The sequence below is a fragment of the Chrysochloris asiatica genome, unplaced genomic scaffold (assembly GCF_000296735.1).
Source record: "Chrysochloris asiatica unplaced genomic scaffold, ChrAsi1.0 scaffold00450, whole genome shotgun sequence".
NCBI lineage: Eukaryota > Metazoa > Chordata > Mammalia > Afrosoricida > Chrysochloridae > Chrysochloris > Chrysochloris asiatica.
Genome location: NW_006408968.1, coordinates 1,180,735 through 1,192,898, shown reverse-complemented (window position 1 = coordinate 1,192,898; position 12,164 = coordinate 1,180,735). Strand labels below are relative to the sequence as shown.

At 38.8% G+C, this 12,164-nt stretch overlaps 1 protein-coding gene across 1 annotated transcript in view; it reads right to left on the bottom strand.

The window, feature by feature from the left end:
• Window positions 1-12,164, bottom strand: part of BTNL8 (butyrophilin-like 8) — a 37,896-nt gene that overhangs the window by 17,808 nt on the left and 7,924 nt on the right. Inside the window, exon 3 of the mRNA XM_006877264.1 lies at window positions 3,832-4,107. Coding sequence (XP_006877326.1) covers window positions 3,832-4,107 — 276 coding nt within the window. The remainder of the gene's footprint in view (window positions 1-3,831; window positions 4,108-12,164) is intronic.

The window sequence follows — 12,164 nt, the reverse complement described above, 5'->3', positions numbered from 1 at the left end:
TTTCAATAACCTCATATGCATACGAAAGCTGAACAGTGAATAAGGGAGACCGTAGAAGAATTGATGCTTTTGAGTTGTGCTGTTGGAGGAGAATATTGAAAGTGCCATGGGCTGCCAAAAGAACCAAAAGATCCATTTTGGAAGAAGTGTAGCCAGAGTGCTCCTTGGAGGCCAAGATGGCCAAACTTCGTCTCTCATACTTTGGACATATTGTCAAGAGGGACCAGTCACTGGAGAAAGATATCTTGTTTGGTAAGGTAGAGGGTCAGAGAAAAAGAGGAAGACCCTCAATGAGATGGATTGGCCAAGTGGCAGCATCGATGGACTCAAGTGTGGCAACAGTAGTGAGACTGGCCCAGAATCGGGCAGTGTTTCATTCTGCTGTGCATAGGGTTGCTATGAGTCAGTACTGACTCGATGGCACCTAAAAACAACAACAAATACAGGGCACACATAGACTGCCAAGCATTGTGAGAATTGCACAAGCAAAAGAAGACAAAATAGATGATTGGGACATACTAAATATTAGAAACTTATGTGCATCAAAAGATTTCGCCAAAAGAGTAAAACGGGAGCCTACAGAATGGGAAAAAATCTTTGCAATGACTTATCAGACAAGGGATTGATTTCTAAAATCTATAGGAAACTAAAACACCACTACAAGAAAAAGAGATATAATCCAATTTAAAAATAGGCACAGGACATGAACAGACACCTCAATAAAAAAGACATTTGGGAAGCTAACAAACATATGAAGAAATGTTCACGATCACTAGCCATTATTGTTGTTGTTAGGTGTCGTCGAGTCCACACCAACTCATAACGACCCTATGCACAGCAGAATGAAACACTGTCCAATCCTGGGCCAACCTCACTATTGTTGCCAAAAAGTGGGAAATAGAAATACCTTATGATCCAGCAATTCCTCTACTTGGCATATATTCACAAGAAATACAAGCCACAACATGAGTAGATATGCACATACCAACATTTGTCACAGTCCTATTAACAATAGGGAAAAGATGGAGACAGCCTAAGTGCCCACCAGTGAAGAAGGGATAAACAAACTTTGGTACATATGCACAATGGAATATTATACTACCTTGAAGAATAACAAGGAAGCTGCAAACCACAACATAACATGGATGAACTTTGAGGATATTAAAGTCACAAAAGGACAAATATTATATAAGACCATTATTGTAAAAGTTTAAGAAAAGATACCCATACTAAAAGAAAAAAATATTATTTGTTGGTTACCAGGGTTGGGAGCACAGGGTAGGAGATAGACACATTATAGTTTGGGTGTTAGGGAGGGCAGTACACAAGAAGTGGAAGGGAGATAGAACAACAAGGTAGATAGGGGAACATTTCTGCAGGTTTGCATGGGCTAAATGAGACAGAGGTAAATAGTGATGTATGCTCAACCTTGGAATAACTGGCTTCTGTGGTAAAGGGATCCAGACAAAGTCTTAATGGGTAAAAGGGGAAATAATGTTAAGATGCTTGACTTATGAATATTGGTTTTCCTTGCCTGTTACTGTAAAATAGACACTTGAATGGAATAGAAAGAAACATTGGGAAACATGGTGACAGAAAACTTGCAAGCCTGTCTTCAGCCTATAACTGATTGGAATACCTAAAAGGGTTCTAGAACTTCCCCAGTGAAATAGTCTTCTTGCAAAGCCTTTGTAGTGTACAAGACCTTAGGTGGAATCCTGAACCCCATGCAGAACCTTCTGAGGTATAATATTCCCACTTGAAAGGACATGCAGACCAGCCTGGAAAAGCTAGAGAAACAGAATATACTTCTTGAAAGAAAGACCGGCAGGGAAAAACAAACAAACAAAACAGCAGTTTGATTGGCTACTACAGGAACAAGCAAGTTGTTTGCTGGGAAGCCATTAAGGCAAGCAAGCAAGTCTCTTCAGGAAAAACCCCATCCAAGACTGAAACTTAAAGGGAACACACAAGCAGGAATGTAAGTTTGTTGGCAACCAGGTTGATCTACTTGTGAGTGGAAGTAGAGGAAAGACAGAAATGAAGATATGGGCTGAGTTTGACCATGTTCCATAGACTCCCATCGACCTGGAGATGACAGAGAGAAAAGAAAGAGCTGATTGGTCTGAAGTGTGGTGAGGCCTGTGGAGTCCTAAGCCCATGGGTAAGGAACTAGCCATGGAAGGCTAGAGTTGAAAGTGAAGCGTTCAGCTGATATGAAGTTTGAGGAGATTCACAAGAATGCCCAAACTTGCAGATAGTACCCATTTGACTTAGCTTAGATGGCTTGATGATCAGAACTCAACTAGAGGAAGATAAAGAATTTTGATAAAGGAAGTGAGTATAAATTATTACAATTTGATGAACTTGACCTATACTTATGGATGTAGTAACTCAAAATACCAATTGAAAGGGAAGAAGTATTCACATCAAGGATCAAACTTATCCCCTCTGTATACAGGGTTGATAGGGATGGGCAACTTAGACACTGGCTACCTAAAATGAGGGGCCTATAAAGGCACAAAGGCTTACACGTTTTCAAGAAGGAGTTTAGTTTCAGAGTGTGCGGGGGAAGGTAGAATCCCCACTGAATAGTTTTCATCTTGTCTAAACAGGTCTGGTGAAAGGAGATGAGGATAAGATTCTTATGATTCAATAGTGAGTAATTGTTATCATGATTAATTGTGATTATCACAACTGTAAAAGTAGTTTTGTAACAAAAAGGGGGGAGTAGTTAATCTTACATTCCAGGAACAAAGGACCATCAAGGGAAAAGGGTATGAATGGAATGTGGGACCCTATCCAGAGAAGCAGCAACACCAGAGATGGAGGCAGAGGTGATAGCATGGAGAGGTGGAGCAGCTGAGGATTCTAGACTCATGGAAAGAGAAAGGATGTGTGCTGGCAGTCAGGAGGCAGGCTTGTAGAATGTGCCCTTGGGTTGTTTAAATTATTATATATTCCTGAGTGTTTTTTAGTACATAAAGAAAAAAAACAACAACAGAAGGAATCAAAGCAAATACTGTTGAATGATGATGCTTGGAGGGCATGGTAATCATTGCACTGAAATGAAATACAATAGGATCAGTTCAAAACCAATGCTCTCCCATGTAAACTATCACTCAATTCACAATAAAAGTTAAAAAAAAAATTTTAGTATCTATTGTTGTTATTAAGTTCCATCTAGTCCATTTCAACTCATATCAACCCTGTATGGTGTTTCAAAGGAGTGGTTGGTGGGTTGACCATCGGACCTTGCAGTTAGCAGTCTGGTACTTATCCTACAGCACCACCCCAGCACTGCAAATGGAGGAAATTTAAGTACAGGTTATGTTAAAGTTGGACTGAGCAACCATATGAAACAGAGTAGAACTGCACCATAGAGTTCCAAAGCTGTAAATCTTTACAAAAGCTGACTGCCACATACTTCTCCCATGGAACAATTGTGGATTTCAACTGCCAGCCTTCCAGATAGCAGCTGAGAACTTATCCACTGCACCACTATGGCTCAGCAATCAAGCTTGCATTATCTGCATATTGCAGGTTGTTCCTGAGTCTTCCTCCAATCCTCATGTCATGTTTTTCATATAATCCACCTTCTCAGTTTTTCTGCTCAGTATATAGATTGAATAAGTCTGGTAAAAATACTTGGTTATATACCTCTGAAAATACAGACAATTCTATTTCCTTGTAAATCATCTTGGATAGTTTATTTTTATATCCTATTACCTTTTGGTTATCAGCATAAATCAATAAAACTGGACAATGCTAAACAACAATCATGAGATAGAGGCTTTGTTACCCAAGCATTCACTGCTTCCCTTCACTCACCACCTATCCATAGCCTGGACTGCACCCCTCGACTCTGGTCCGCATACTGAATGGAACATGATATGTTTCTAGCATTTTCTTTTACCACAAAGGAAGTCTCCACATCAAACATGCCATGACTATCTAAATTCATTCTTGTGTCTGAGGACAAATCCTGTCCCTGTGGGTCTTTCCACTTCACTATTGGCTGGGGGAACCAGCCTGAAGACTGGCAGCGGAGCTGGATTCCTCCATCAACATATCCCGTGAGAGAAACAAGAGGAGTTGAGCCCCAACCTGGGGAGAAAACAGAAAAGGGATGAAACAAAGATTATACACCAAGTTGATCAAACACAATATCAATCTCTTGCTCTCTCACTTTTTTTTCATCTCCCCTGTATCTTCTCTGTCTCTCTCACTCCATTCTCCTCTCTCTCCCTAACTCTTTCTCATTCTCTCTTTCATACACATATACTTACTGCTTACTGTTCTAAACTTTTCCAAAATCTTTGTTTAATCCACATTTATTTGCCATCTATTATATGCAAATATATGGAATCCTGGTGTGGTGCTCTAGGATAAGCATTTGACTGCTAACCATGAGATTGGTGGTTCAAACCCACAAGCCACCTCTTGGAAACCTGACTCAATGGCACTTAACAACAAGATATGCCCAAGTATTTCCAAGCACTAAATATAATAAAGTGAATTATACAGAGCTCCACATAATGAGGAGTCTACTGACTCATTTGTAGTGTAAACAAATACATTTCATTTTAAAAAGTGCAACTACAGGAACATAGTCAAGTTGGTAGAGAGGAGCAATTAATTATGAAAGGTACAATTGACATTTGCATACTGCTGTGTCAGATTAATAGGTGTACAAATGGGAGCAGGAAAGAAGCATGCCAGGTAGAGGAGTAAGTGTATACCATGGTGTGGAGGATTGCTAGGCTGTAGTGTGTTTAAGAACCTATGAGAATTTAGTATACCTGGAATGTTAAGTACCAAAGAGTAACAAGTATGAGATGAGGTCCACGTGAGTGTCGGTTATGGAAACTGTGAGTGCATTGACCTAAGAGATGTGAATGATTGCTTCTGTAGGTAATGAAGGTACGGTAGGACTGTTGACTGGTTTCCTCCAAGTGGGATTTATGAACAGGTCTGCATTGTAACAAGTCCTTCAAAAAAATTGCATGAAGAATGGATCACAAAGACCATGCAAGAAAGGAATGGTCATTTAGTTGGCCACTGAATTCACTGTAATAAGAGAAAATAGGTGTTGGAGAAGAGGGAATCTATGAAGAGAGAGAACAGATGCAGGGGTTATTTGTGAAATTGATTCAATAGAACTTACTAAAGGTTGACAAAGTATTAAACTTGACCTCTTGCAGAGGTAATCTACACATGACCAGTTGTTATTGCCTATTCCCCAACCAATACAGAACTGATCCTGTATTTTCTTTCTGCCTTCCCCGGGGTCTAGACTTATGCTTTTTGTTGGTGGTGTTGTGTGCTATAAAGTCAGTTTCAACTCAGTGACCCTGTATAGAGTTTCCTAAAGCAGTCAGTGGATTTGAACTATTGATCTTATGGTTACCAGTCCAGTGGTTATCTTATGTCACCACACTTGAACATCTTGTTGTTTTTAGGTACTGTCCAGTTTGTTCTGATTCATAATGACCCTATACCCAACAAACTAAACACTGCCTAGTCCTGTGCCATCTTCACAATTGTTGTTACATTTGAGCCCATTGCTGCTGCTACTGTGTCAATCCATTTTGTTTGGTGTCTTCTTCTTCTTCACTGACCCTCCACTTTACCAAGCATAATGTCCTTCTCCAGGAACTGACCCCTCCTGATAATATGTCTGAAGTATGAGAGGTGAAGTCTTACTATCATCCCCTCTAAAGAACATTCATACTGTACTTCTTCCAACACACATTTGTTTGTTCTTTTGGCAGTCCATGGAACCTTTAATATTATTCCCCAACACCATAATTAAAATGTATAGATTATTTTACCGTCTTTCTTATTCATTGTCCAACTTTCACAAGCATATGAGGCAATTGAAAGGACCTTGCTTAGGTTAGGCACAACTTAGTCTTAAAATTGGTATCTTTACTCATTGACACTTCAAAGAAGTTTTGCACAATAGATTTGCCTAATACAATATGTCCTTTGACTACTACTTCCATGAGTGTTGATTGTGGATCCAAGAAAACTGAAGTGTTTGACAACTTCAATCTTGTCTCCATTTATCGTTATGTTATTTATTGGTGTTGGTCCAGTGATGGGGATTTTTGTTATCTTTCATTGAAGTGGAGTCCATAATGAAAGCTATAGTCATTGATCTTCATCAGTAAGTGTGTAAAGTACTCTTCACCTTAAGCAAGCAAGGTTGTTTTATTTGCGTATTGCAGGTTGTTAATGAGTCTTCCTCCAATCATGATGCCACATTCATATAATTTAGTTTCTTGGATTATTTGTTCTGCATACAGATTGAATAAGTATGATGAAATATATCATTCTAGCACACATTGTTTTCATTATTTTAAAACATTTAAATATCCCTTTTTCTCTGTTCTAACAACTGCCTTTTGGGCTATGTATAAGATCCACATAAGTAAAATTAAGTGTTATGGAATTCAGCTACGTAAGTGGAAAACATATCCTCTTGGATAGGAACACTTAACATTGTGAAAATCTCAACACTACCCAAAGCGAGCTACAAATATAATGCAAACCCAATCCAAATTCTAACAACACTCTTTAAAAAGATGAAAAAATTAATCCCCAAAATTTATTTGGAAAGGGAAAGCAACCAAGACAGTAGATTAGGCAGACTCATTACTTAGACATTCTGCAACAAAAATAAAGGAGACTAAATGAAACACATAGAGATGATAATTACCCTGAGTTTCAGCATACACACTGGATAAGTATGAGGAAAGGATGCAACATTGGTGTGCACTTTCCTGCTCTTAAACCATTTACTATCCCTTTGTTCTGTTCTAACAATTGCCTCTTGGTTTATGTATAAGTTCTTCATGAGCACAATTAAGTGTTCTATCCATTCTTACAAATGCTATCAAAGTTTGTTATGATTTACACAGTCAAAAGCCTTTGCATAATCAATAAAGCACAAGTAAACATCTTTCTGGTATCCCCTGCTTTCAACCAAGATCCATCTGGCTTGAATTTCTGACAGTTCCTTGTTGATGTATTCTTGCAACTCTTTTTTTAATTATATTCAGCAAAATTTTACTTACATGTGATATTAATGATACTCTTCAATGATTTCTGCATTTTTTGGGGGGTCACCTCTCTTTGGAATGGGCATAACCAATTTGTTGGTCAGGTAGCTGTCTTCCAAATTTCTTGGAAGTACCTCCAGTGCTACATCAGTTTGTTGAAAGATTTCTATTTGTATTTCATCAAGTCTTAGAACCTTGTTTTTCACCAATGTCTTCAGTGTAACTTGGACATCTTCCTTCAGTACCATTGGTACTTGGTCAGATAATATCTCTTAAAATGAATGAATACTAATCATTTATTTATAGCACAGTGATTCTGTATACTACTTCTATTTTCTTTTGATGTTTTCTGCATCACTGAATATTTTGCCCATTGTTGTGGTTGTTGTTAGGTGCCATTGAGTACTGACTCGTAGGGACCTTATGCACAGCAGAACAAAGCACTGCCTGATCCTGGGTCAACCTCACTATTGTTGCCACGCTTGAGTCCATCAATGCTGCCACTTGGCCAATTCATCTCACTGGGGGTCTTCCTTTCCTTCTCTGACCCTCCACCTTACCAAACATGATATCCTTCTCCAGTGACTGCTCCCTCCTGACAATATGTCCAAAGTATGAGAGACAAAGTTTGGCCATCCTGGCTTCCAAGGAGTATTCTGGATGCACTTCTTCCAACACAGATCTGTTGGTTCTTTTGGCAGCCCATGGCACTTTCAATATTCTCCTCCAACACCATAGAAACATTCAATATTGCATTGCAAGTCTAGGCTTGAATTTTTTTGCTCAGTTCTTTCCACTTGGGAGGTGCTGAGCATATTTTCCCTTTTGATTTTCGAACTCCAGGTCTTTGCACATTTCTTTATAAAGCTTGACTTTGTCTTTTCCAGATGCCCCTTGAAATTTTCTGTCGAATTATTTTACCCCTCATTTCTTCCATTCACTTCTATCATCAGGTGATAGTTTCCAACAGACCCTTCCTCTTTGTTTCCAACCTTAGCATTCCAATCATCAATAATTACTAATGCTACTTGATTGCTTGTTTGATCAATTTCATATTGAGGAATTTTGTAGAATTCTTCAATTTCACCATAATTGCATTTAGTGGTTGGTGTATAAATTTGAGTAATAGTGGTATTATCTGGTCTTCCTTGTAGGATATGGATACCGTCCTATCACAGACAGCATTGTACTTAAAAATAGATACCAAAATGCTTTTTGATGATGAATGTTACACAATTCCTCTTCAATTTGTCATTCCCAATATACTAAACCACATGAATGTATGACTCAGAATGGCCAATACCAATCCATTTCAGCTCACTAATGTTTAGAATATCATTGTCAGTTTGTCTCATTTGTCAGTTTGTCATACTGTGGTGACTTGCATGTTGCAGTTCTGGAAACTATGCCCCCGGTGTCTTAAATACCAGCAGAGTCAGTCATGGTGGACAAGTTTCAGCTGAGCTTCCATGCTAAGACAGACTAGTAAAAAGGAGAGATGGGCTACTTTTGAACATTTAGTCACTAAGAACCTTATGAATACCAGTGGAAAACTTTCAGATAGTACCAGAATATTGAATATTGAAACATGATGAACAGCACCATAATATTATCAGATACAGTACCAGAAGATGAGCCCCTCAGGTTGGAAGGCACTCAAAATACTGGGTAAGAGCTGCCTCCTCAAAGCAGAGCTGACCTTTATGATGTAAATCAACTAAAGCCTTCAGAGCCTTCATTTGTTGATGGGGAACAACTCAAAATGAAGAGAAACAGCTGTAGTAACATCCATTAATAATCAGAACAGGAAATGTATGCAGTATGAATCCAGGAAAATTGGAAATTGTCAACAATGAAAGGGAACTCATAAACATAGATATTAGTGAGCTGAAATGGAATGGTATTGGCCATTTTAAATATGACAGTCACATGGCTTACTATGCCAGAAATGACAAACTGAAGAGAAATGGAGTCTCATTCATCATCAAAAAGAGCATTTCAAGATCTGTCTTGAAGTATAATGCTGGATGGGATAGGATATCTATACGCCTATAAGGGAGACCAGTTAATACCACTATTATTAAAATTGATGCATCAAACACTAAAGAAAATGAGGATGAAATTAAAGAATTCTACCAACTTGGGCTGCCAAAAGAACCAAAAGATCCGTTTTGGAAGAAGTGCAGCCAGGGTGCTCCTTATAGGCCAAGATGACCAAACTTCATCTCTCATACTTTGGACATATTGTCAGGAGGGAGCAGTCGCTGGAGAAGGATATCATGTTTGGCAAGGTGGAGAGTCAGAGGAAAAGATGAAGACCCCCAATGAGATGGATTGGCCAAGTGGCAGCATCAATGGACTCAAGCGTGGCAACAATAGTGAGGTTGACCCAGGATCAGGCAGTGTTTTGTTCTGCTGTGCATAGGGTCGCTATGGGTCAGAACTGACTCGATGGCACCTAACAATAACAATAATCATTTCTTCAGTCTGAAATTGATCAAACGTGCAATCAAGATGCATTAATAATTGCTGGTGATTAGAATGCAAAGGTTAGAAACTAAGAGGAAGGATTAGTAGTTGGAAAATATGGCTTTGGTGATAGAAGTGATGCTGGATATCACATGATAGAATTATGCAAGACCAATGATTTCTTCATTGCTAATACCCATTTTAAACAAAATAAAACACAAGTATACACATGGACCTTACCAGAGAAAATACACAGAAATCAAATTGACTACATCTGTGGAAAGAGACAGTGAGAAAGTTCCATATTATTAGTCAAAATAAGACCAGGGGCAGATTTTGGAACAGACCATCAATTGCTCATAGGCAAGTTCAGGATGAAGCTGAAGAAAATTAAAGCACATCCTCAAGAGCCAAAATATGACCTTGAGCATATCCCACCTGAATTTAGTGACCATCTCATGAATGGATTAGATTTATTAGACACTAAAAACTGAAGATCAGAAGAATTGTGGGATGGCATCAAGAACATCATATAGGAGTAAAGTAAAAAGCCATTAATAAGACAAGAAAGAAGGAACAGACCAAAATGGATGCCTGAAGAGACTCTGAAACTTGCTGTCCAGCATAGAGATACTAAAGCAAATGTAAGAAAAAAAGAGGCGTTTTCTTACATTTGCTAAGAGCCAAATAAAAAATTTCAAAGGACAGCTCGAGAAGGCAAAGTCAAATATCATCACGAAATGTGCAAAGACTTGGTGTTAGGTAATCAAAAGAAAAGAACATGTTCAGCATTTCTCAAGCTGAGAGAACTGAAGAAAACATTCAAACCTTGACTTGCAATGTTGAAGGATTCTACAGATAAATTTAGGCAAATCTGCTGCATAAGACCTTTTTAAAGTGTTGAAGAACAAAGATGTCAGCTTTAAGACTAAGGTGTGCCTGACCCAAGCCATGGTATTTTCAATAACCTCATATGCATACGAAAGCTGAACAGTGAATAAGGAAGACCGTAGAAGAATTGATGTTTTTGAGTTGTGGTGTTGGAGGAGAACATTGAAAGTGTCATGGGCTGCCAAAAGAACCAACAGATCCATTTTGGAAGAAGTGCAGCCGGAGTGCTCCTTGGAGGCCAGGATGGCCAAACTTTGTCTCTCATACTTCGGACATATTGTCAGGATGGACCAGTCACAGGAAAAAGATATCATGTTTGGAGGGTCAGAGAAAAAGAGGAAGACCCCCAGTGAGATGGATTGGCGAAGTGGCAGCATCAATGGACTCAAGCATGGCAACAATAGTGAGGTTGGCCCAGGATCGGGCAATATTTTGTTCTGTTGTGCATAAGATTGCTATGAGTCGGTACCAACTCAATGGCACCTAACAACAACAACAACATGGGCAAAATATTGAAAGATGCAGAAAGCATCAAGAGAAGATGGAAGGAATATACAGAATCACTGTACCAAAAGGAAATGGTTAATATTCAACCGTTTCAAGAGGTAGCATATGATCAAGAGCCAATGATAGTGCAGGAAGAATTCCAAGTACACTGAAGGCATTAGCAATGAATAAGGTGCCAGGAATTGATGGAATACAAATTGAACTATTTTAACAAACATGCAGCACTGGAGGCACTCACTCACCTATGCCAAGAAATTTTAAAGACCTGGCCAACTGATCTGAAAAGAGTGTTCTGGAACACTTAAACATGCTCATGAGGAACCTGTACGTAGACCTAGAACAGTCATTTGAACAGAGCCATAGGACACTGAAGGGTTTAAAATCAGAAAAAATGTACACCTGTGTTGTATTGTCTCACCAAATTTCTTCAATCTATGTGCTGAGAAAATAAATCTAGAAGCTGGATTATATGGGGAAAACAAAGTGGCATCAGTATTGGAGGAAGGATCATTAACAATCTGCAATATGCAGATGATACAACCTTACTTGCTGAAAACAAAGAGAACTTTAAATACTTACTGATGAATATCAAAGACCACAGCCTACCGCATGGATTGCACTTAAATGTAAAGAAAATTAAAATCCTCACAAATGGACCAATAAATAATGTGATGAATGGAGAAAAGATTGAAGTTGTCAAAGACTTCACTTCGCTCAGATCCACCATCAATAGTTATGGAAGCAGCAGTCAAGAAATCTAACAACATATTGCAATGGGCAAAACTGCTGCACAAGACTTCTTTAAAGTGTTCAAGAGCAAAGATGTCAGTTTGAAGACTAAAGTGTGCCTGACCCAAACCGTGGTATTTTCAATAGCCTCATATGTATATTAAAGTTGGACAATGAATAAGGAAGACCATAGAAGCGTTGATGCATGTGACTTATAGTATTGGAAAAGAATATTAAAGGTAGCATGGACTAATAGAAAAGCAAACAAATCTGTCTTGGAAGAAATACAATAGGAATGCTCCTTAGAAGTCAAGTTGGCCAGATTTCATCTCTCATATTTTGGACATATTATCAGGAGGGATCAGTCCCTGGAGAAGGGCATCATGCTTAGTAAAGTAAAGAGACAGAGAAAAAGCAGGAGGCCCCCTACAAGATAGATTGGCACAGTAGCAGCAAAAATGGGATCAAGCATAGTAGCAATTATGAGAATGGCACAGGAGC